At 42.4% G+C, this 25,771-nt stretch overlaps 1 protein-coding gene across 4 annotated transcripts in view; it reads left to right on the top strand.

Moving 5' to 3' along the window:
• The window catches only part of RNPC3 (RNA binding region (RNP1, RRM) containing 3), a 51,781-nt gene extending 26,010 nt beyond the window's left edge, over positions 1-25,771 (top strand). For 2 of the 4 annotated variants that reach the window (XM_040359913.1, XM_040359910.1), the window contains exons 7-15: positions 3,216-3,373; positions 4,769-4,888; positions 4,971-5,074; positions 8,068-8,244; positions 9,339-9,433; positions 9,512-9,570; positions 11,532-11,664; positions 16,198-16,265; positions 25,616-25,771. In XM_040359913.1, the coding sequence (XP_040215847.1) occupies positions 3,216-3,373; positions 4,769-4,888; positions 4,971-5,074; positions 8,068-8,244; positions 9,339-9,433; positions 9,512-9,570; positions 11,532-11,664; positions 16,198-16,257 (906 nt within the window). In that variant the 3' untranslated portion in view covers positions 16,258-16,265; positions 25,616-25,771. Of the gene's footprint in view, positions 1-3,215; positions 3,374-4,768; positions 4,889-4,970; positions 5,075-8,067; positions 8,245-9,338; positions 9,434-9,511; positions 9,571-11,531; positions 11,665-16,197; positions 16,266-19,890; positions 21,068-24,298; positions 24,302-25,615 lie in introns of those variants that run through there. The other 2 variants (XR_005750605.1, XM_040359912.1) reach the window with 2 other exon arrangements.

The following is a 25,771-nucleotide window of genomic DNA, read 5'->3' as shown; positions in this document are numbered from 1 at the left end:
GAGCAACTGTCGCAGATTCAGTTAATTGTTGAAAAATGTAAAGTTATGCACTTGGGGACTAAGAATTTACATGCATCATACATACTAGGGGGCGTACAACTGGGGGAATCAATGGTGAAGGATCTGGAGTTTTGGTAGATCATAAGCTTCAAAATAACATGAAATGCCAAGCTGTGGTTTGCTAAGCGAGCAAAGTCCTTTCTTGTATTAAGAGAGGTATGGACTCCAGAGACCGAGATATCATTTTGCCCCTGTACAAATCATTAGTAAGACCTTTTCTGGAAAATGTAGTTCAGTTTTGGGCCCCAGTTTACATAAATTATATTGGGGAACTGGAGAAAGTGCAGAGAAGGGCAACCAACCTGATAAGAGGCATGGAGGAGCTCAGCTATGAGGAAAGATTAGAAGAACTGGGGGGCCGGGGGGGGGGGGATATGATCAACATCTTTAAATACCTAAGTGGTCCATATAGTGAACATGGTGTTATTCACTTTAAGGTCATCAGAGGACAAGGGGGCGCTCTTTACATCTAGAGGAAAAGAGATTTAATCTCCAAATATGGAAAAGTTTCTTCACAGTAAGAGCTGTGAAAATTTGAATAGATTCCCTCAAGAGCCTTAAAGGCTTGGACTCTTTCCTACATATACATATTACAACTGGATACTAACATTGTATAGGTAAAGTTGAACCAGGGAATGTACGATTGACTCTCTTGGGATCCAGAAGTAATTTTTTTCCCCTGCTGGTGCTAATTGGTTCATGCTTTGCTGGCGTTTTTTTTGCCTTCCTCTGGATCAGCTGTGGGTATAGGATTGTGTATATGAAATCCCACACTCCCCCCCCCCCCCCCCCCAGGCCCCTTTCACACTGGGGCGAGAGGTGCGGTGGCAGTAAAGTATTTTTACCGTCGGAATTGTGGCATATTCGGTTGCGGCCGAAAAAGGGCTTTCACATTGGAAAAACAGCAGCTGCTGTTTCAGGTCAGTTTGCAGGCGCTATTTTTAGCGCAATAGCGCCTGCAAACCGCCCCAGTGTGAATGGGTCCTTATTGGTTGAACTAGATGGACGTGTGTTTTTTTTTTAAACCCGACTACACACACACACACACACACACACACACCCACACACCCACACCCTTCACATTTTTGTAAATATTTTATTACATCTTTTCATGTGACAACACTGGAGAAATGTAACTTTGCTACAATGTAAGGTAGTAAGTGTACAGCTTGTATAACAGTGTAAATTTGCTGTCCCCTCAAAATAACTCGACACACTGCCATTAATGTCTAAACCGCTGGCAGCAAAAGTGAGTACACCCCTAAGTGAAAATGTTCAAATTGGGCCCAAAGTGTCAATATTTTGTGTGGCCACCATTATTTTCCAGCATTGCCTGGACATGGAGTTCACCAGAGCTTCACAGGTTGCCTCTGGAGTCCTCTTCCACGCCTCCATAATGACGATATGGAGCTGGTGGATGTTAGAGACCTTGCACTTCTCCACCTTCCATTTAAGGATGCCCACAGATGCTCAATAGGGTTTAGGTCTGGGGACATGCTTGGCCTGTACATCACCTTTACCCTCAGCTTCTTTAGCAAGGCAGTGGTCGTCTTTGAGAGCTTTTTGGGGTCGTTATGTTAGAATACTGCCCTGCAGCCCAGTCTCCCAAAGGAGGGGATCATTCTCTGTTTCAGTATGTTACAGTACATGTTGGCATTTATGGTACCCTCAATGAACTGTAGCTTCCCAGTGCCAGCAGCACTCATGCAGCCCCAGACCATGACACCCCCACCACCATGCTTGACTGTAGGCAAGAAACACTTGTCTTTGTACTCCTCACCTGGTTGCCACCACACACGCTTAACACCATCTGAACGAAAAAAGTTCATCTTGGTCTCATCAGACCACAGGACATGGTTCCAGTAATCCATGTCCTTAGTCTGCTTGTCTTCAGCAAGCTTTTTGCTGGCTTTCTTGTGCATCATCTTTAGAAGAGGCTTCCTTCTGGGATGACAGCTATGCAGATCAATTTAATGCAGTGTATGGTCTGAGTATGGACAGGTTGACCCCACCCCCACCCCTTCAACCTCTGCAGCAATGCTGGCAGCACTCATACGTCTATTTCCCAAAGACAACCTCTGGATATGATGTGCACTCCACTTCTTTTGTCAAACATGGCTAGGCCTGTTCTGAGTGGAACCTGTCCTGTTAAGCCGCTGTATGGTCTTGGCCACCATGCTGCAGCTCAGTGTCAGTATGTTTTGGAACTACATTTCCCATGATTCTCAACTACACTGCAGAGTGCATGAGCATCATTTGAAATGTAGTTCCAAAACATCTGGGGTGCCAAGGTTCGCCATCACTGGCCTATGCCAGCTTTATGTAGAGCCACAATTCTTTCTTTGCCATCAGGTGCCATGTTGAACTTCCAGTGACCATTATGAGATCGTGAGATCGAGAACGCCACATTTAACACACCTGCTTCTCATTCACACCTGAGACCTTGAAACACTAACAAGTCACTATGACACTGGGGAGGGAAAATGGCTAATTGCGCCCAATTTGGACATTTTCATTTGGTTGTGTACTCGCTTTTGTTGCTTTTGGTTTAGATATTAATGGCTGTTTTGAGTTATTTTGTGAGGACGGCAAATGTACACTGTTATACAAGCTGTGCACTCACTACTTCACATTGTAGCAACGTGTAATTTCTTCAGTGTTGCATGAAAAGATAAAATAGTGCAGAAATGTGAGGAGTGTACTCACTTATGTGAGGTAATATGTGTGTGTATGCATGCATATATGTTTAATATAGATATTTTGAAGTGGTCCTATCAAATCTGTTAATTCCAACAATCTCCTACGGAATACTATTTTCTGGGAAGCCAACATGGTTAAAAGTTTGCATCTCCTGTGTCCCCTGCGTCTCTTACTGGTTCCTTGTTCTGACCTAGTAGTAAAGCAGAGGTCTTCTGTAGGAACCCGTGGTGATTCCCATTCAGTGGACATTGATAGTGCATGAAGATGTGTAAGTACTTGCACAGGTGTGTGTGTGTGTGTGTGTGTGTTTTTTTTGTTCCCTCTAGTGGGAGCAGCAGCATTTTTTCTGTTTTTGAGCCAGCAGATGATTTGTGATATAAAGTTTTTCTGTACTTGAAAAGTGTAATAGGCATTTGAACTGTCTTAAGGTAGTTTTTTCACATCTGTTGCATCAGTATGCAGATCATTTTGCTGCACCGACACTATACCCACCAGTCCCACCCGACCTTCCTGAGAACCCTCCATTGCCAGAGCTGGATGATGACTATGATATGGATGTGTCAAGCAGAGAAGAGTCAGAGTATGAAAGTGGGGATGATGAAGAAAAGGAGAGGTAGGTCTTGACTGTAATTCAAGAACATTGCCACATTCTGATTTATAAGCTACAAGTCAATAATGAATATGTGTCGGTACCAAGTAGACATGGGAGCATTGTAGTTTTCCTGTTCGCCCTGTCAGTTTTCTGATCCTCACCATGGTCAGTTAGATTGTTCCTTTTTCAAAATGTTGTCAAATTCTTGTGGTTGCAATATTGTTATCTTATTGATACTTGTATCTTTGTCGTAAAATGTGAAACGCGCCCTACCTAGCCTAGAGCAGCTGTTAGTTGGTGACTTTAGGCTGGGCAGGTAATTGGACTGTCTTTTGAGCAGTCTGGTCAATTAATTTTTCTACAAAAGTCTGTGGTGTGTGTTTGTGTTTTTATTGTGACTGTTGTGTTGCACTTGGGACTGTTGAGTTCCCCCCTTTTTTTTTTTTTTTTTTTTTAATCTGCGCTACGGGAAAAGTAAGTTATACCCCACAGATGGGGGCTACATCTGCACTGCAAGGGTTAACTGTGTCTGGGGGGGGGGGGGGGGGGGTAAAGTAGTTTGTGCTCCTGCAAGCTTCTCCGTTCTGCTAGACTGATCCCTACAGACTGTTTTTCCCTGTAGATCCTCTGACATCATTAAGACCAATGCAGGGACCATAGTCATTCCCACCTGAGTGGATCCATCCAAGCAGATCTGCATGCTCAGCAGTGGATCTCTCTCCGCTGAGCAGGCGGATGACAGGTTTTCTCCGCTCTGCAGAGCAGACATGGACCCTGCCAACTCTCCTCTATGGGGCAGTTGGATGAAAATGCACTGCATGTCCGTTTCTTTCTGATTGTCCTCCGATCCAGTCTGCCGGACAGATGGTGAACATATCCTCATCCGTCTGTTTTTAGCGGACAGTATCCGATGCCAGCGGGTGACCCGCTTACATTTGTCGCGCCATAGACAATAGGTGGTCTGATCGGGTCTGCCTGAAAAACGAGCAAGCGGACCTGATCGTTCTGCTGGTGTGAAAAGGGGCTTACACTTAATCACCAGGGTCAGGAATTTCAGCTTTTGAAAAAAGTGATAGTTCTTTTCAACTGAATCCATTCATTTAAAATTGACAGTTCCATGGCTAAATAAAGAACATTATCCTTGTGTTAAAGTTTTAGGAATCTAGCCTGTTGCAAAGTATGTGAGAGTACATTGGACACCTTTTTAGAAGTCTGCATTCATTTAGCACTTCAGAACAGTATGGCAAAAAAGTTGTTAAGCACTGCTCATTCATAGGAATATTGTTCAGATGGGAAATATGATTTCATGTCATTTTGGGAAAAAAAATTTGAGTAGCTAGTATTGCATAGGAATGTTTCAAATTTGCTGACTGTTTATAATGTGTGTGTGTTTTTTTTTTTTCTATAAATATCCAGGGTTGCTCGTCTAAAAGAATTAGCAGATATGCTGCCCAAGAGACGAAGTCAGAAGAAACAATCTCGCCCTCGAAAAAAGATGAAGATTAAGGACCTTATAGACATGCCTGCGGCACCCCAGTGAGTCCCGAAAGCATGTATCGTATGTTTAGAGTGTGACAAAGTTTGTGATCCAATTAATGTCATTTCTTGTCTTTTTCAGACATGCACATGCACCACTGTTACCGTCTGAGGTGTTTGAACAGCCATGTATTGTAGGTCCTAAAAAAATGGAATTCCACATTCCTGCAGATGTACCTGCTGCTGGTAAGCTTGATCGAAATAAACAAACGCATACCCTTGTGCACACCAATGTATTCAGTGTGACAAATCAAGTAAAGTGCTGCTGTTGAAATTGAGGAGTGTACCACTCCTACGTGCTAAAAAGTGATCCAGCGCTACACTCCTATATGACTGTGCAGACAAGTATATATTTGTATGAATTTACAAGTCCAACTGTATAACAAACTCCATATATGAGCCCACCGTTCCCCAAAAAAAATCAATAATCCAAGAAACAAACTAAAAAAGATATATGCAAATGACAAAAAAGTCCATGTGAGTGTGTTGGTCTATTAGCATCCACTAGCTTCTAAACCTGCTTGTTTTTAGCTGATCTTCACACCATGGGGGGGATTCTGGTGCAGTGTAACCAATCCGCTTTGAACTTCATCCTGTTCAGTTAGGCTTTGACAATAAAACCTAGAAGCTGATTTGTTATGCACAGCTGCACCAGGTTTAGTAAATCTGTCTCTATGTGTACCCACCACCATTGGCCACTCAATTCCTATGTTAACCTATGGTAAATAGGTCTAAAGTGCTTGTCCCTTTTTAAGGGCAATATCTGGATAGGATTTGATCCTCCTAGTCTGTTTTCTTCCAGTGACGCTCAGGAGATATCCCAATTGGAAGCTCGGGAATAAAATACATGGAGTATCATAGTGCTTACCATAAACACTACTTATTATACAACTTCATACAACAGACTCACATTTTGTAATGCACTAGAGCAGGGGTCCTCAAACTACGGCCCTCCTGTTGTTCAGGAACTACAATTCCCATCATGCCTAGTCATGTCTGTGAATGTCAGAGTCTTGCAATGCCTCATGGGATGTGTAGTTCTAAAACAGCTCGAGGGCCGTAGTTTGAGGATCCCAGCACTAGAGGCTGGTACACAATAGACAAGTAGCATGTGTAGAATACCGCTCAGTGGCACTACTACTGAAGGCTGTAGCTTGTGGATGCATAGTTAAGATCCATCCCCTTAAGGGCTACAGACATGACAAAAACTGAAAACATTTTACACTGAGGTGCTCAAACTGCCCATTAAACGTTGGGCATTTTTGTGACGTTAGCGGTGTGCTTATTTTAAGGTCACGTCCCATACATTTCAACAGACAGTAGTTTTTCAGGTGCTTTTTAAAGCGCTCCAAACATACCCCAAAGATGCTGCTTGCAGGACTTTTTGCACCTCCCCGCCAGCACACCACCCCAATGTGAAAGCTTCCATTGAAATGAATTGGCAGAATTTTCCAGGCGCTATTTTTAGCGCAAAAGAACCTCAGTCTGAAAGGGGTCTTATGCTTTATCGGCAAGTTTACACTTGTTTCAAAACATGGCTTCGGACATGCTTTGTTAACCACTTGCTGACCGCTGCACGCCAATATACGTTGGCAATATGGCAGCGGTGGGCAAATGGGTGTACAGGTATGTTCCACTGTAATTTCCCACACAGCGGGTGCGTGCGCTCTGCCGTGGTCGTGACACGGAGAGGCAGAATAGGGAGTTGCCTATGGAAACAAGGCGTTTCCTGTTCTGCATGGTGACATGACAGGAAATCCACTGCTCCCGGTCATCGGGAGCAGTTATCTGTCATGTCAGTGGTAGCCCAACACAGTTAGAATCACTCCCTAGGGCACACTTGACCCCTTTATCGGCCCCTAGTGTATCGACCCTTTCCCTGCCGGTGTCATTTACACAGTAATCGGTGCATTTTTATAGCACTGATCGCTGTATAAATGACAATGGTCGCAAAATAGTGTCAAAAGTGTTCGCCATATTGTCGCAGTCACAAAAAAAATCACAGATCGCCACAATTGCTAGTAAAAATTTTGTTTTATAAAAATGCCATCAATCTATTCCATATTTTGTAGACGTTATAACATCTATTCAGAGGTTAAAGGCAAAGTTCACCTCTTGGGCCATGTTTCTTATTGCATACATATTTAGGGTGTAACATGAAACTGACCCTAAAAAAAAGTCTTTAACACTTGCAGGCAGTGTAGGGTTTCTGTCCAAACTAGGATGACTTTCAGGTAAACCCTGCCGTAAAAACTTTTTGTATAGGTTCGTTGACAACACGCTATTCCCTATAAAATCTGTGAATTAATAGAGAGGTTTGTAACAAGCGATTTCTTGCAATTGTAAATTAAGTGTTTTCTTCAAGTGTAATACATATTCACCAAGCGAAACTACACTGCATCTGAGCACCATAAACCAAAACCGCTGTTTGATTCATTTTACGTATTCAAAACAAACTAACCTATCCCACCAGTGCCTCCATGCTTTCTTCTTCTTGTCCTTGTCCTTCTCGTCCTTGTCCTCCTTCTCGTCCTTGTCCTCCTTCTCGTCCTTGTCCTTCTCGTCCTCCTTCTCGTCCTCCTCCTCGTCCTCCTTCTTCTTTGAAAAATACCCCCTAGCACATGGGTCTTCAAACTATGGCCCTCCATTTGTTCAGGAACTACAATTCCCATCATGCCTAGTCATGTCTGTGAATGCCAGAGTTTTACAATGCCTCATGGGATGTGTAGTTCCGCAACAGCTGGCGGGCCGTAGTTTCAGGATCCCTGCCCTAGCATTTCTGTCTGTGGCCATCTTGAGGAAGGGCAGTTTTATAAAACAAATGTCATACTTGCCTGCTCTGTCCAATTGTTTTCCACAGACATGCCCTAATCCTTCTTTTCTGGGGCGTCCCAGCGACGCTCCTGGCTCCTCCTCTTCATTGGGTACCCCACTCTGAGAGTTATATTGTATATATTATATACAAAAATGAGGAGGGGTGGGGTGGTCTTTAGTTTAAGACCTAGTTGTATAGTTGACTGGAACTCCACTTTAATGTAGCTTGTGCCCAGCATTCACTGGTCTATAAATATTTTCAACTTTGTCCCTTTTTATCTGTACTTATGTCAATTATATTAGTAGACCCAGCAATTATTGCAGTAATCTAAGAAATTACATTAAACTTATTTTTTTTTTCACAGCTCCTGTTTCACATGTAGCGGAAAAGGAAAGTGAGGAGATGCCAGGATTTGGAAAGCTCTATCCCCCTCAAGTATCTATGGTGGGTGATGGTGATGATGATGAAGATGAGGAAGATGAATTGCCCACAGAATTTATTTCCAGGAGGGAATTGGAGAAAAAAAGAATTTCAAAAGAAGGCAAGTTTTTTTTTTTTTTCTTTGACCCATAGGTCTGCCAGTAATTATGTGCAGTCAGTCATCGTGGTAAGATTTGTAGTTGGATACAATAAATAAAACCTCACGAGATAGAAAGGGCTCTTTCACACGGAGCAGATCCGTATTGATCCGCCCCGTGTGTGTCTGCCGGCTCAGCGGGGAACATTCGTAAATCCCTGCTGAGCTGTCGGCGGACAGGGCGGTCCCCGCACACTGTGCAGAGACCGCCCTGTCTTTCCTCCGCTCTCCCCTATGGGGAATCGGATGAATACGGACCGTGTGTCCGTATTCATCCGATCCGTTCCGCCAGATGGAAGAAAAATAGGGTTTTCTTCCGTCTGAAAAAGGGGATCTTTGCGGAGGCGGATCGTTACAGACGTTAGCGGATGCATCATCCGCTAACGTCCACAATCCCATAGTGATACATTACAAGTCCGTAAACGGACTTGTAAAAAACGGTCTGTTCGTCCGCCCGTGTGAAAGGGCCCAAATATATACATACACTCTAGAAAAATTGTGCATTGGTTCAAGAATAGAGTAGTTTTGGGAGTTGGGTTTAGGTTTCTCTATAATGCCATCTAAAAAAAAAATTGTGGCTTTATCAAAACTGGTGTGAAGTAGAGAGGGCTTTCATTTCTTTCTCCTGTGGTCAGCAGTGTATTTCCATTCTCTCATTACATGGGGTAAAGGTGCAGCATATGTCCCAGCTAACACACACCAAGTACAAGCAGTGAGGCTTTGTGATGACTGGGCTCCAGCCCAGCCAGGAAATCTCGCAGTTCTCCTAACAAGAAGCATAAAGGCCATTTGTGTGCATCTGACTGCATCCGTTGATGGCTTCTTACCTTCCGCTGCAGTTGGGACTAATGAATTTTGTTGTTTAAGCCGAATAGGCATTCAGGATTCCAAAGCATTTTTCTAGCAAAACAAAAATGCTGTTTATAACATGTATGTGAAAAATGACAAAATAACCCTGCACTACAAGTGGTTAGCTAACACAAATATATGTTGCATGAAAAGTTTGATATGGAATAATTGGTAACGTCTTAAAAACCTTGTTTTATTCCTGGTTGTAGAAATGCGCCAGCTTTCTGTGTTCAAGGGCTATGAGCCAGGAGAGCCAAACTGCAGACTGTATGTGAAAAACTTGGCAAAACAAGTCACTGAAAAGGTAATGGCCTCATGCAGGTTGTGATCTGTGTTTGTCATGTGCTTCGTTTACCTACATATTGTGCTTAATTTCCAACAGGAGCTCAAGTTCATATTTGGGAAATTCATCCACTTTTCATCTGAAACCGAAAAGAACATGTAAGTTGCATTTTCTAGATTGGGTATGACAAAGTAGTAAAATGACCTGCTTTTAGTAAACTTTTTATGGCCAACTTAACTGTACACATGCAGATTTGAGTATTGTTTGACATTCTGGCCTTTTTTATGGTACCAGTGGGTAATTGCAAACACCTTTTTAAGTGGTCAGAGGCATTAATTAACAATATGAGCAGGTCTTGATCCAGCCTTCTGTGGCGTGTGCTGCTGTCCGTAACAGAAACACAGTAATTGAGCCAAGGCGCTAAACCTGTGAAGCCAGTGTTCAACTTACCCAAGCCCAGTCAGAGCTCCGTGTATCCATTCAGACACGGAGCCCCCCTCCTTTGATAGCCGTGGGAGACAATGGCGCCGCTGCTCTGTCTCAGCCACTCAGTAGGAGTGTCCTGGAAGGTTGAGGGGATCGTGGACATCGCTGGAGAGAGATGGGGCTCAGGTAGGTAATTACGAGGGTGCTGGGGAGGCTGCTACACACAGAAGTTTTTTTATCTTAATGCATTAAAATAAACCACCTGCCTTTTACAACTCCTTTAACCACTTCCCGCCCGGTCAATAGACAATTGACGTCCTGGAAGTGGTTCTGTTATCCTGACTGGACGTCTATTGACGTCCAGCAGGATAACATGCCGCCACGCGCCCATGGGGGCGATCGCTAATGCGTGGTGTCAGCCTGACACCCCGCATCTCGTGATCAGCCGTGTCCAATCACGGCTGATCACCATGTAAACAAGAAGAGCCGTTGATCGGCTCTTCCTCACTCGCGTCTTTCAGACATGAGTAGAGGAGAGCTGATCAGCGGCTCTCCTGATGGGAGGGGGGGGGTATACGCTGATCCCCCGCGGATGCCCACACTGGACCACCAGGGAAGCCACCAGGGAAGGGGGCAACATGTGGATGGCCAGGTATGTACCCCGTGGCCATCCACATGTTAAAAAATATTTGCAGTAGATGCCAATCAGTGGGCACTGACTGGCAACATATGCACAACATATAAAAAAGTGATGATCAGTGCCACCCCTCAGTGCCCACCCATTAGTGTCGCCTATAAGTGCCCATCAGTGTCGCCTATGAGTGCCCATCAGTGTCGCCATATCAGTGCCTGTAATTGAAGAGGAAAACGTATTTATGTTTTTTTTTTTTTTAGTTGCATAAAAAATAAAAATCGCTGAGGTGATGAAATACCACCAAAAGAAAGCTCTATTTCTGTGAACAAAATTATAAAAATGTCATTTGGGTACAGTGTAGCATGACCGCGCAATTGTCATTCAAATTTCGACGGCGCTAAAAATTGGCTTGGGCAGGAAGGTGCGTAAGTGCCTGGTATTGAAGTGGTTAAGGGGGTGGACTGACCTTTTTTAGAACTGCTATAGGTTGATAGGAATTTTAGCTTGTTTGTAAATTCCATATCTTGGAGTACAGGATACGGGCCCCCCTCTTCTGTGTCTCCTTATTGGCTGCTGCAAAACTGTCCAGTCTCTACTAAAGGTAGTAGCATAGTATTCCATGGTCTATGAAAATGAGGCCGGTGTCATGCACTGTACTCCCAAGATATGGAAATTACAGAGAGGTCACATTTTATTTTTCACTTAAAAAATCCACAGTAATGCTGTGCTCTGTTAGTTACTGATCCAAAATCTTCTCTTGTTCTGTGTAAATAAGGAGACGGGGGATGGGGACCTTTTGTGTGTCCACTACCTACCTGATGTACACATTTCCTCTTGAATGTGTAGCTGCTGGGCCCTCTGTGGATACAGAAGCACTCTCAGTAGTGATGTCAGCAAAAGGGATGCTGCCAGTGTGGGCACATTTACTTTTCTGAAATGCTGCTAGTCTGTGTGACTTTACTTTTTTTTTTTTCATAAATTTATTATGTAGGTTTTGTCTTTTGTACTCCAGTAAGTTGATGATGTTTTTGAGGTCTTTTTTTTTCCCACCTAACATAGGTTTGATATTCGTTTGATGAAAGAAGGGAGGATGAAGGGGCAAGCTTTTGTTGGCTTTCCTAATGAAGATGCAGCAGCAAAAGCCTTAAAACATGTCCATGGATATGTTCTTTTTGACAAGCCATTGATCATTGTATCCTTTTTGTATACAGATTTATTAGTAGTACTAAGGTTTCTCTGGATGTATGCCTTCATCAATGAGTTGGTGGAGATGAGACTGCACACATTTATTACATACTGTCACAGGTCAGTGTCCCTGATTACCACCACGCCAGTTAGTGTCCCTGATCATTATTAATTGTAAATAAAATTCAGTGTAGCGGAGCACTAATAAAGCCTATCACGTGGCGACATGCGTCTAGGGGAGGAGTAGAGCTTTGTGATGTTTTACCCGAGTCACACCTATCGAGGTGGTGAGCCAGATGTGTTTTCACATACGTCTTTTTTATATTTATCTCTTCTAAGTGTAATTTAATGGGGTTTAACTACATGCCGACCAGCCGCCGCAGTTCTACGGCGACAGGTCGGCTCTCCTGTGCGAGAGCACGTAGTATAACGTCAGCTCTAGAAGCAGCCACTAGGGGCGCGCGCCCCCCGCTCGCTCCTGACTCCAGCGCGCATGCCCGACGGTCGCAATCACCGCCGGGCACCCGCGATCGCTCGTTACAGAGCGGGGACCGGGAGCTGTGTGAAACACACAGCTCCCGGTCCTGTCAGGGGAGAAATGCCTGACCGTCTGTTCATACAATGTGTGATCAGTCATTTCCCCTAGTGAGTCCAATCCCCCCCTACAGTTAGAACACACCCAGGGAACATAATTAACCCCTTCCCCGCCCCCTAGTGTTAACCCCTTCCCTGCCAGTGGCATTTTTATAGTAATCAATGCATTTTTATAGCACTGATCGCTATAAAAATGCCAATGGTCCCAAAAATGTGTCAAGTGTCCGCCATAATGTCGCAGTACCGAAAAAAAATCGCTGATCGCCGCCATTACTAGTAAAAAAAAAAATATTATTAAAAATGCCATAAAACTACCCCCTATTTAGTAAACGCTATAACTTTTTGGGCAAACCAATCAATAAACGCTTATTGCGTGTTATTTTTTGGAAAAAAAAAAAAAAAAATGTAGAAGAATACGTCCTAAACTGAGGAAAAAAATTGTTATATATATTTTTGGGGGATATTTATTATGGTAAAAAATATTATTATTTTTCAAAATTGTCGCTCTATTTTTGTTTATAGCGCAAAAACTAAAAACCGCAGAGGTGATCAAATACCACCAAAAGAAAGCTCTATTTGTGGGAAAAAAAGGACGCCAATTTTGTTTGGGAGCCACGTCGCAAGACCGTGCAATTGTCAGTTAAAGCGACGCAGTGCCGAAAAAGTGCCCTGCTCTGGTCTTTAACCAGCAATATGGTCCGGGGCTTAAGTGGTTAATAATACAGAATTGCATATGGAAGTACCCTGTCTGTACTTTCTACTTAAAGCGGAGGTTCACCCTAAAAACAAGTATATACCATTCCATCCAGCATACTGCCGACATGTACAGTATGCTTTTTTTTTTTTATAACCAAAAATTATCCTCTAAAAGGGCAGGAAAGTACAGATACCAACAGAGCCTTTTTTGGAAAGTAGGCAGTCCAATGTATTTAAAATTTAAATAATAGGCATAGTGAGTTTTTTGAAGTTGTAGTTTTGTCACAATTTTAAGCGCGTCACCATTTTCCCGAAAGAAGCCGAACTGTGAGTCGGCTCTATACGGCGCCTGCGCACCGACGTTCGGCTTCTTTCGAAAACTGGTGACGCGCATTATGCGCCGGAGGGAAGCTTTTGTCATCACGTCAATCACTTAGTCTCTGAATAGGAATGCCCACTCCTGCGGGATCCACTACCCAGAAGCCGGTGGGGAAAATAGCTATACGCCGGTATGTACAGCGGAAAAAAAAAAAACGGCATACTGTACATGTCGGCAGTATGCTGGATGGAATGATATATACTTGTTTTTAGGGTGAACCTCCGCTTTAAATCTTTACATAATCCAAGGAGACCTGTGAGAGGGGTTTCCCTTATCCCATTGAGGAGGAGTGGAGGCATTTAGCCGTGTTGTGAGTTAGCAAAGCTGTTTTTTATATACATGGAGGTGAGCAGGCACTTTGATCGTATATTTTGCTGCCCTACACTAAATTTGATTTACATTTATTATTTGAGGTACTGTGAAATCACTTACACAGTGGTTGGTGGGTCAGCATTATATTTTATTACATATTCTTATTTTTGTTTTCATTTTTGCACTGATTGTTTTACTCTATTTTTATACCTGATCATTATTAGATGCATAATTTATGCCCCTAGGTAGCCTAAGGTTCTCCTTGGATTTAGGGTCTCTATGTGGCTAGGCTGTGAAAAAGCCTGATGTAATATTACCTTACTTGGCAGTAGTAACAGAATGTGTTTATAGATGAAAGGGTAATATACTTTGTCATTGTATACATACAACAAAATGTATCGGGATACTCTTTAGAACCGCAAAAAAAAACATTTCTCAATACACACACACACACACTGCTAGAAATATTTATTTATTGACAACTTTGTGTAAAAACAATACAATTTCATTTTTTATTCCTGCACTTGTCAAAAACGGGTGGTAAAAATATAACATTTTAAAAAGGCTCACTATTATGGATGAGCTCCAGCGTGTTCGCATGGTACACGTGCAGAGCCCGCCAGGAAGTGTGCACGGCGCTGTGCTAATCGCAGCCAGGGAGACATTTCCCGATGCTCTGCTGCAGAGATCGGGGAAATGTCTCCCTGGCTGTGATTGGTGCAGCGCCGTGCAGACTTCCTGGCGGCCTCTGCACGTGTACCATGCGAACACGCTGGAGCTCATCCATAATAGTGAGCCTTTTTAAAATGTTGTATACATTATATATATGTACCATGCGAACATGCTGGAGCTCATCCTTACTCACTATGCCTTTCAGAGTGCTTGTTTTCCAAAATCTGGTCTTTTTTGTGGTCAGGAAACTAGATGTGTAATTTATGCCCCTAGAATGTCTGAAGGTGCTCCTTGGATTATGGGCATGTTATACCCATACTCGGGAGGCATAGCAGAATGTGTTTTGGGGTGTTATTGTAAATATTGCTTATGCTGTGTATGAGGAATTGTTAAAATTACAATTTCTTTTCTTTTATTTTTATAACAAAGTATTTAATTTCCTAATTTTCCAGAAAATTGTGATGAAACTACAACTTTTAAAAAACTCACTATGCCTATTTAAATTTTAAATACATTGGACTGCCTACTTTCCAAAAAAGGCTATGTTGGTATCTGTACTTTCCTGCCCTTTTAGAGCATCATTTTGGTTATATAGCAAAAAAAGTGGTGACTAAATACCGCTAAAATGATAGAATATTGAGTACAGTGTAACATGCTTGCTTCTACTGAATAATTGTCATTTTTAAAGTGTGACGGTGCTGAAAATGGCCTGGGCTGGAAAGGGTGAAAGTCTTTGGTTTTGAAGTAGTTAAAGGGACAGTATACCTTAAGGGCCCTTTCACACAGGCGGATCAGTAATGATCCGCTCCGTGTGTCCACAAAAGCTCAGCGGGGATCCTCCGTAAAATCTCCGCTGAGCTGGCAGCTGACAGGGCGGTCCCCGCACACTGTGCAGGGACCGCCCTGTCTTTCCTCCGCTCTCCCCTAAAGGGGATCTGATGAACACAGACCGTATGTCCATGTTCATCCTATCCAGCAGACGGAAGAAAAATAGGATTTTCTTCCGTCCGCAAATGCGGATCTTTGCGGAGGCGGACGATTACGGGTGTCAGCGGATGGTCATCCGCTGACACCCGTAATCACATATGGACCAATGTATGTCCCGTTTTCATCCGCAACGGACGGATGAAAATGCGGACATACGGTCCGCACGTGAGAAAGGGCCCTAATTATCCCTTTTTATTTACACAATATTGGCCATAAAACCATAAACTCCTGTTTGTTGTATTGGACCACATTTGCATTGATTATAGCTGTCACATGTCACAATGATTGTAAAGGAGTTCTGTGGAATTCTGGTGTTTACCGTTTGGTGACAAAACTTTTTATTGTGACTATCGTTTTCTTACAGGACCTTTTTTTTAAATACAGCACTATATTTGAGTTCACCGCTCCAATGAGGGCCTGGAGATGTAATGACGTTGGCAAGTCCTATTTGTGGTCCCTGGTCATGTTCTTTTTGCATTTAGCACTGAAACCAAACTTCATGCCATTTTCAGTGTAGAAAGTTCCATTTTGATATATTGCAGTTCACCTTTAGATTTTTCTGCCTTCTGTAAATGTCTGTTTTTCAAGTAACAAAAAAATCTGAAATTCAGACTTGATGGGCTGCATGCTTGATCCAGTTAATTTGTAAATGGTTAAATCGGCCTCAAGATAATTTTAATGTTGGCTCACCTCTGCTGCAGGGGCAGGGTTTCTTTATTTTTTTTCAATTATTTTTATTTCTGGCCCTGTGTTCCATGTATTTGAGTGAGCATCCAGGTGTCTGTTATATAATGTTCAATTTTTCTTTTGACTTTACATGCATACTCATTTTTGTGACCAAGTATATGAATGGAAACACTGTTCCTTCTGTATTTATGTGTGACCTTAACTGAACAACAGCAGTTTGCAAGATCGGCTCGTCCCAAGCCTAATGCTAACAAAATGCCAGCCAAAAGATAGCAGCCAAGGTAAGTTATACAAGAGACGCCATCAAGGCAAAACGAGTCCATTGACTTATCAGAGAGAGCAACTTTGTTATAAAAGAACATTTATTTTCTTAGTTGTATCTATTTTATAGCAGGGTATCTATCATACGTTTTAATTTTATGCAACACGCTGACGTCTTCAAAACCCCTATATTGTGTTTTTTAACAGACCCTGTTGCCAGACCATTAATTTCAGCCAGCAGAAAAAAAAAGATTTTGTGAATTTAACATCTATGCATGTTTTTTACCTGTAACAGGCCCCTTGTGTAGATATCCAAAAGCTTTGAGACGGCTCCTGTGTGCCGCCATCTTGAACATGCTGTGTACGTCCCCAGCAGACTCAGTGCTGTCATTCAACTAACACTCCTTATTGTATTTCCCTTCACTCCTCCCCCAACAGCTGTATAAAGGGTAATCTAGGGAGTTGTAGAGGAGCTAGGTCAGCACAGAATGTAATTGGACACTGCCGAAATGGGAGGGTGCTAAGTCCTGTAACAAGGGAAGTAGTCAAATGAACTAACCAGTTTAAAGGCACAATAAGTAACAAGTAAGCATTTCAAAAATAGATTTTTCTGTGCTTCTACCTGCATTTTGTTGGTAACAGAATCACTTTAAAATGTTTGTATACAACACATTACAGAATAGTTGTATATTTTTGTTTTTAGGTGTTGTATAATTTCATTAACCTGTACAAAGGCACCCTGATTGGTTAGAAGGAATGACCTCTGTCTCCTTTTATTACTTTTGCTAAAAAGCTGGGAGAAGGACCAAGGAGAAAATGTTTGCAGGACCAGTCCAGTACTAAACTTCTAAAAAGTTTTAGAATACCATTTTCAGTATTTTTAAAGAAACTTGTAGAGCGAGAGGTGTAGACTGTTGCAATTGCACCAGTTGGAATCTTTAAGGCTCCATTCACACCAGTATGATTTGTCATGCAACTTAAAGTCGCAGATATTTTGAAAAGGTGCTTGCGCTACTTTGGTGTAACTTTTGATAGAATTTCGATCCATTGTGTGTAAAGTCCAATCAAAGCCAGACTGGAAATCATGCTAATGTGAATGGAACCCAACACCTTTTTGTCACAAGTTAAGTGAATATGAATTATTTGAATTTCATTGGAAAATGTTGTCTGTTATGCTGGCTTCACATTGAGGTGGGGTTCAGGCTTTTTAGCGCTAGAAATTTCCTCTAAATAACGCCTGAAATCCTCCTCATTTATTTTGGTGTGACTTTTCACATTGGGGCGGTGCGCTTGCTGGACGTTCTGAAAAGTCCAGCATCTTTTGGGTATACAGTGCTTTCAAAGCGCCTGAAACGCACTTCGGAAGTGCAGTAACATAGGCACTTTAAACCCCTCTGGCTGCTAGCGGGAGTTAAAAGTCCCCGCTAGCGCCCAAAAAGCGCAGCTAAAACAAGCGGCGTTTTAGCGCTAACTTTCGTCGACCCCAGTGTGAAAGTAGCCTTTAAAGTGGAACTCAAGTCCACAGATGCTGAACTTACCTTGCTGATGCTTACATCTGTTACCGGCTTCCTGATTGGCTGGCCGGGAATTATGCAATTCCTGTATAACTCCCACGCATAGTGTACATTCTAAAGGATTACGAACATGCAGGTCAGTTTGTTTTATTGCAGAGGAGACGGCGCATGTTTCTTGTGCAATAAAGCGTTTGTCTGCTTACAGGTTTTTATTTTTGCACTTTAGTTCCTCAAACAGTGCTGACTTTACAGAGATAAACAAGGACATGGTGATATGTTAACCCTATTGTCAGTTTAGCTGTTAACTGAAATATATTATTTCCTAGCTAACCAAGGTTTAGTCGCTGCCATGAAAGTCCACTTGTGTGTCAGCTTGTCATTCAGTTAAAGCAGACAATTTCTTTGTTAAATTGAAACGGACATTGAACAGTTGGCACATAGCAAACTGTTGGGTATGTGCCTAAAAGTATACAGTACAGACCAAAAGTTTGGACACACCTTCTCATTCAAAGAGTTCTCTTTATTTTCATGACTATGAAAATTGTAGATTCACACTGAAGGCTTCAAAACTATGAATTAACACATGTGGAATTATACATAACAAAAAAGTGTGAAACAACTGAAAATATATTTCATATTCTAGGTTCTTCAAAGTAGCCACCTTTTGCTTTGATTACTGCTTGGCACACTCTTGGCATTCTCTTGATGAGCTTCAAGAGGTAGTCACCTGGCGCAGCACCCCATCACTCTCCTTCTTGGTCAAATAGCCCTTACACAGCCTGGAGGTGTTTGGGGTCATTGTCCTGTTGAAAAATAAATGATGGTCCAACTAAACGCAAACCGGATGGAATAGCATGCCGCTGCAAGATGCTGTGGTAGCCATGCTGGTTCAGTATGCCTTCAATTTTGAATAAATCCCCAACAGTGTCACCAGCAAAGCACCCCCACACCATCACACATCCCCCTCCATGCTTCACGGTGGGAACCAGGCATGTAGAGTCCATCCGTTCAGCTTTTCTGCGTCGCACAAAGACACGGGGGTTGGAACCAAAGATCTCAAGTTTGGACTCATCAGACCAAAGCACAGATTTCCACTGGTCTAATGTCCATTCCTTGTGTTCTTTAGCCCAAACAATTCTCTTCTGCTTGTTGCCTTTCTTTAGCAGTGGTTTCCTAGCACATATTCTACCATGAAGGCCTGATTCACACAGTCTCCTCTTAACAGTTCTAGAGATGTGTCTGCTGCAAAAGGTGGCTACTTTGAAGAACCTAGAATATGAAATATATTTTCAGTTGTTTCACACTTTTTTGTTATGTATAATTCCACATGTGTTAATTCATAGTTTTGATGCCTTCAGTGTGATTCTACAATTTTCATAGTCATGAAAATAAAGAAAACTTTTTGAATGAGAAGGTGTGTCCAAACTTTTGGTCTGTACTGTATGTTCTGGCGTTTAATCTTCAAGGAACTGTTGCCATATCCTTCCCTTATTCTTAACCGCATCACTAACGCCCTTACATATTAGCCAGAGAAGAAAATACCCTTAGCTTGATTAATGACAGCTTATCCTTAATGTGATTGTAAACCCGTACAATACACCTAGTGAAGTGACTGGCCTCCGGTGATACACGGAGAGGACACAAATCCTCCTACATATGTTTTATCTGTTTATCTATAGCCATTTCTTATCTACAGCTGTTCAAAGTGAATAATTATTAATTAGGAGCTGTTAGAAAAAGGGGGCAGAGAGCTGAAGTTAGACTCTACAAAAAGCCCAGTGAGGAGAGATCTGAAAGCTGATTGGAGGAAAGGGACACCCCTCCCCCATTCACACAGCACATTAGAACAGAGCTGTTCCTAGAGCTTCCTCTCGTCACCATTTTTCTCGATGTCATGAGAACTTGTCAGAAATGACTTATGCTGAAAGCAGAGGGATGAAGCAGCAGACAGCAATGACATGTAGTGCACTTTAGGCAAACGTAACTAGCTGTGACCAGAGCAAAGAAAAAATACAAGTTAAATATCTCCCTGGAAGAGAAACTGATGCAGGTCTTGGTAGTCTGTATGATATCTTCTGTCCAGCATAATAACATAGCGGTGAAAACAGTTTTGCTGTTTTTCTCCTTAAAGATGACCATGAAATTGCTGTTTGGGCATTCAGAGTGTATCCTTTCCTGTTGTATCCTTTTTCATATATGTAATTCCCAGCTAGATTAAAGTAAGCTTCCTTATGATTTTTTATTACTTCTAATCTTCTATGACATTTATGTTACATTTTAATGCTTCATAGTGGTGTTTCTATACTTGAGTCTCATTCACAAAATGTTTCCATTTTATAAATTAAACTGTAAACCATATATAAAACTGCAGGCAATACTGGAAGGCCTCTTCTTGCACAATTATAGCATTATGTTCTTCTAGAAGTATAGTGCTGCACTGAGGAGGCTTTCCAAACAGGATCCTGGCAAGACATTGGACATTCCACAATTCAAATCACCAGAGGGTAATTAACTTGGGGCAACATCTAGTACGGAATGAAAAAAACGTAATGGTTTGTTTTCATTTCTGAGCATTGCGAAAGCTGATAAAATTACCGATGTTATACTTCCACTTTAGATAAAGACTTGGCATGAAACTGCCAGCAAATTCAGGATACAATTCCCTTATAGCTCAGAGGGGATTTAAAAGAGAAATCCTTATTCCATGGTCATGTAACCTCATTTTGGCATATTCTCATCGACCCTGGAATGTGGGGGGCCCTTGGTTTCATCGCATACAGTTCGGGACCAGGACTCTGTTTTGTATGTGACAATATTGGCAAAAGGGATGGCAACACAACTGGAGAAGAGCATCGACTTTTAGGACTCTACTTTAGATTATCTTTATTAGAACTGCCAGGAAGAAGCCTGTGAAACCATGGAGTAAGGTCCCCATTCCTTTTTGCCCCCTAAACTAAACATTCATTGAATCTGGAATATTCTGGATGTATTCTTTTGGGCCAGCCTGGAGTTGGGCTTTTAAAGGATACATACGCTTGTATTCTGTTATCTTTATCCCATCCATATTTCCCCTTCCGATCAAATTTGGAAAGTAAATAACATCCAGCAAGGCAATGTTTTTGATGCTTAGAAGTAAACCCTGGACATCCTTTTTCTAGGGCCGACTTGGGATATATCTAGATAGAGATATATATGTGTGTGTGTTTTTTCAGAATTCACATGCAGAGAGTAGCCTTGGAAAACATAAGCACTATGCTGGTCTGGGCAGCAAATGCTGGTTTGTAAGTTGGTAACTTCTGTTTTCAAATTGTGAGCAGTTGTCGGGTGCAGTGGTGGTGAAACACAATAAAAGTGCGCTTATTCTATAAAGTGAAATCCTTTGGAGCTAAAGGTTTGTTGTGTCTTGACTACTAAACTACAGCACTTGCTATAAATCCAGTTAGCTGGTTTCAGACTAACTGAATGAATAGAAATGTTGTAATTGTGTTGTAAAATGTAAACATTTTTAATAAAAAATGTATGTAAAGTCTCTTGGGTAAGATATGATTGTGGTGTTTTGGCAATGTGAGTAAATGGGACTAAGCACATGTACCATACATTCCCAGACACACTGGGCCAGATTCACAGTGAATACTGATACGCCGGCGTACTTTCAAATTTGCCGCGTCGTATCTTTAGTTCGAATTCTCAAACCAAGATACGACGGCATTTGGGTAAGATCCGACAGGCGTACGGCTTCGTACGCCTTCGGATCTTAGGATGCAATACTTCGGCGCCCGCTGGGTGGAGTTTGCGTCGTTTTCCGCGTCTGGTATGCTAATTGGCTGTTTACAGCGATCCACGAAGGTACGCGCGGTCGTCGCATTCTCTTACGTCGTCGCTAGTCGGCTTTTCCCGGCGTAAAGTTACAGCTTCTATTTCATGCCTTATATTTAGACTTGCCATGTTAAAGTATGGCCGTCGTTCCCGCGTCAAATTTTAATATTTTTTTTTTTGCGTAAGTCGTCCGTGAATAGTAAAGGACGTAACGCGCGTCGCTGTCCAAAAAATTACGTTGGTGCGACGTCATTTCGCGCAAAGCACGGCGGGAAATTTCAAAACGCAGCATGCGCAGTACGTTCGGCGCGGGAACGCGCCTAATTTAAATGATACACGCCCCATTTGAATTAGGCGGGCCTGCGCCGGACGGATTTACGCTACGCCGCCGCAAGTTTACAGGCAAGTGCTTTGTGAATCAAGCACGTGCCCGTAAAACTTGCGGCGGTGTAACGTAAAGGTAATACGTTACGCCACCGGAATTCTACGTGAATCTGGCCCACTGTGTTTCACTACAGCAGAATTTGATCCATTTCGAATATATCGATTTTTGGATAGGAGAGGTACAGTAAATTTCCTTCAGCTTCACATTGCTTAAAGGGGTAGTAGAGCCTGCTTTGTTGTTGCCTACAGGTAAGCCTGTAATGAGGCTTACCTGTAGGTAAAATGAATATGTCCTAAATACGCACCGTTTAGAAGATATTCACCCTGCATTCAGCCACTGAACTCACTGGCACATGCGCTCAGAAGGTCTGGCATACTTTGTCCAGTCTCATCAGAACTTCTTACCGGGACCGACTGCTCCCGCGTGCATGCACGGGAGTTACATCATCGTGACTTCGGCCACTTACATCGTTGGAGCCCACAAACCCAGATGAAAGGGAAGATGTCGGCCCTCTCAGCGGTGACCGGGTGCCATTGGAAGAGCTTCGTTCTAAGGTAAGTATTTCATAATGTGCTAGTATGCGATGCACATTATTCCACTGTCTTAAAGGTGTGTGTGTATTTTTTCATTTTGTCTGCAACGGTTTACTAGCACTTTAAGTTGACATCATGCAGACTTGTTTGATACTTTGCAGCAAATACAGTTGAACTGCACATCAGAGGGTAACTATAAGGGTCGCCATTGCAACACAGCCCCATGCTTTAGGGGGATCATGTGGCTCCTGTCATATTTGATTCTACACCTGAATAGAAGGGGTGGCATATAGAGGAACCAATTTCCTCTATTATCCTCCGGCAGCCGCTGCAAGCCAGCTTCTCCTCCTCTTCCTTCAGCATTCAGGAGCTGCAGGAGGAATAGAGGGCATCAATTCCTCTATATGATTTCCCTCCTGTCCAGGTTACTTGTTTCTGCTGCCACCAGGCCTTTCTCCCCCCGCAGCACTGCCAGCTTCCCCTCTCCCGCTGGCTACTGCAAGGGATGCTTTCAGGATGAAGATATGCAATTTACCGGCTTCTTCCTTTTCTGAATTAACACTGTGCATGATTGTTACCAATTGCTCCTGTGTCATTCCTAAATAAATAAAGTATAGTAAAATGTGTTTATTATGCTTTGGTTTGTGATTGAATTGGAAGCTCTGTGCAGAGCTATTCCTGTCCATTCCTTCTGTGCTGCTGAGGCTGCAGAGAAGGAGATTGAGGGCTGTGTCCTCCATCTTTTTTTCTGTCTCAATTGTGAAACATCAGGTGTCTGTTTAAAATCCTGATATTTCACCAGAGTGCCCCAACAGGGGGCCCAAAAAAAAGTGCAAATTTAAAGAATTCGACAAAGAATTACTGACCCCGTCCACTGCTCTACTAAGACCATTCACAGTTCTACAAACACCAGTGGCAGAACTACCAGGATTGCAAAGGTCACATGTGGCGTTCTGCCATTGTGTGGGGAGGAGCAGGGACATGATAGCATTACTCCAAGGGAGTAAAGGGCCCCAAACTGGAAGCTAAGTGCCCTGCCTTGGGTCAGGGGGAGCCGTCATGGTTTCTTACACTGGGGCCCTGAAGGTTCTAGTTACGCTGCACACGCTTTTTGTGAATTTTTTTTTTTTTTTTTTGGGCAGATAATCAATACAACAGCATTGCCAGCAATAAAAAAATATTTCAACTTCATTACTACGTAGACAGGAACTGGGCATTAGAGCTTTTGTAATAGATGTTAGTGACTATTGCATTTAATTATTGGTGAAGGTGGCTATAAAAATGCAGTACATAGCTTGGCAAAATGAAAGCCCTAACATTAGGCTAGCCTGATTTGGCTAGAACAAAATTAAGTTTAGATGTGGAGCTGTCTCATATGTCTTCATTCACAGAGCCAATCATGTCTAGCAGATGAATGTTTTATTTGTTACATTGTATTTACAAGAGAATAGAAATGCTTTCGACTAGGTCTACTCCATACAAAGTAATATAGGAGAATGCTACCTTCTTTAATCCCCTAGTAAGGCTCAATTCACACTTCTGTCACTTGAAATCCGACTTGTGAGACCCCAAGTCGTGTGACATGTAAAATCACATGTTATTTAATGAAAGCTGTCTTAATCGGCACTACTGAAGTTGCTCAGACTTTAGAAAAGGTTCCCGTACTACTTCAAGGCAACTTCTATCCGACTTGTGCCCATAGACTTTAATAGAAAGTCAGATCCTCATCCATATTGTTATGATTTGGGCCCGACCTTACTGTAATATTACCCAGGCATTCCTTGAAAGTCGCATAAATTCGCTAGGAAGTTGCCTGGCAAGGTTGTACTCTTAAGTCACACGGCTTTCAGGTTGTGACAATGTGAACCGAGCCTAAATGAGGAACTTGTTATAATAATTCAGAGATGGGGCCCATGTAACTTGTTTGATTTAAGTGGGTTTCTCATTTCCATATAACTTTATGGAAATGCAAAACCTGTTTTAACCACTACCCGACGACCGTACGACTTTATACGGCCGCGGGGTGGTTCTGAATCTCTAACAGGCCGTAAAAACACGGCCTGCGTGCGCATCCAGCGGTGCGGGCGCGTCCGACGGCGGCTCACGTGTGCTCGTGTCCCTTGTACATAGGGACATAGATCGGTCACCTCCCCCAGTCACCCCCCTTCCCCCACAGTTAGAACACAATTTAGGGTACACATTTAACCCCTTCCTCACCCCCTAGTGTTAACCCCTTCAATGCCAGTCACATTTATACAGTAATTAGTGCATATTTATAGCACTGGTCGCAGTATAAATGTGAATGGCGCCAAAAATGTGTCAAAAGTGTCCGATGTGTCTGCCATAATGTCGCAGTCACGAAAAAAATGCTGATCGCCGCCATTAGTAGTAAAAAAAAATAATAAATTAATTCTGTCCCCTATTTTGTAAGTACAATAACTTTTGCGCAAACCAAAAATATGTAGAAGAATACGTATCGCCTAGACTGAGAAAAAAAAAGTTTTTTTTAAAGAAAATTGGGCTATTTATTATAGCAACAAGTAAAAAATATTGTTTTTTTTTTTTCAAAATTGTCGCTCTATTTTTGTTTATAGCGCAAAAAATAAAAACCGCAGAGGCGATCAAATACCACCAAAAGAAAGCTCTATTTGTGGGGGAAAAAAAGACGTCAATTTTGTTTGGGAGCCACGTCGCACGACCGTGCAATTGTCAGTTAAAGTGACGCAGTGCCACAAGCTGAAATTTCACCTGGTCAGGAAGGGGTATATGTGCCCAGTAAGGAAGTGGTTAAGGAGGTCAGAAGGAAGGTAAATGCTGAAGGATCTCTGAAGCTTCTAAAATTGGCAGAAGCCCAAAGCCTGTCGACAGGCCCTTATTTATCCATCTGCCACCCCCAGGATTTATCCTGAGGTGGTGCAAAAAAAAATCTAAAAATGACAACTGAAGAGACCTTTTTTGTTACGCTTCATGAGGAGAAATTTGTAACATTTAATTTACAGGATGTAATATCTAAAAGATAAATTATTCTACATCGGTTGCATTATTCGTACAATATAATGGCATTGATTTTACAGGCCAAAGATTACTGAGGCCTTCGAATTAAACTGTCATTTGTATTTCAGGTGATATAACATGGAAGGCAGAGCCGCTTCAGTACTGGCAGACCCAGAACACAACTAATTGTGAGAAGCAACTTGTTTGTAGTTCACAATGTGCTTGTGGCATGTACATATTGTAATGATATTTTTAAGTAAATAAAGTTTTATTTTTCAAAAATG

The sequence above is a fragment of the Rana temporaria genome, chromosome 7 (assembly GCF_905171775.1).
Source record: "Rana temporaria chromosome 7, aRanTem1.1, whole genome shotgun sequence".
NCBI lineage: Eukaryota > Metazoa > Chordata > Amphibia > Anura > Ranidae > Rana > Rana temporaria.
The sequence above is the reverse complement of the archived record's forward strand: the minus strand, read 5'-3'. Positions and strand labels throughout refer to the sequence as shown.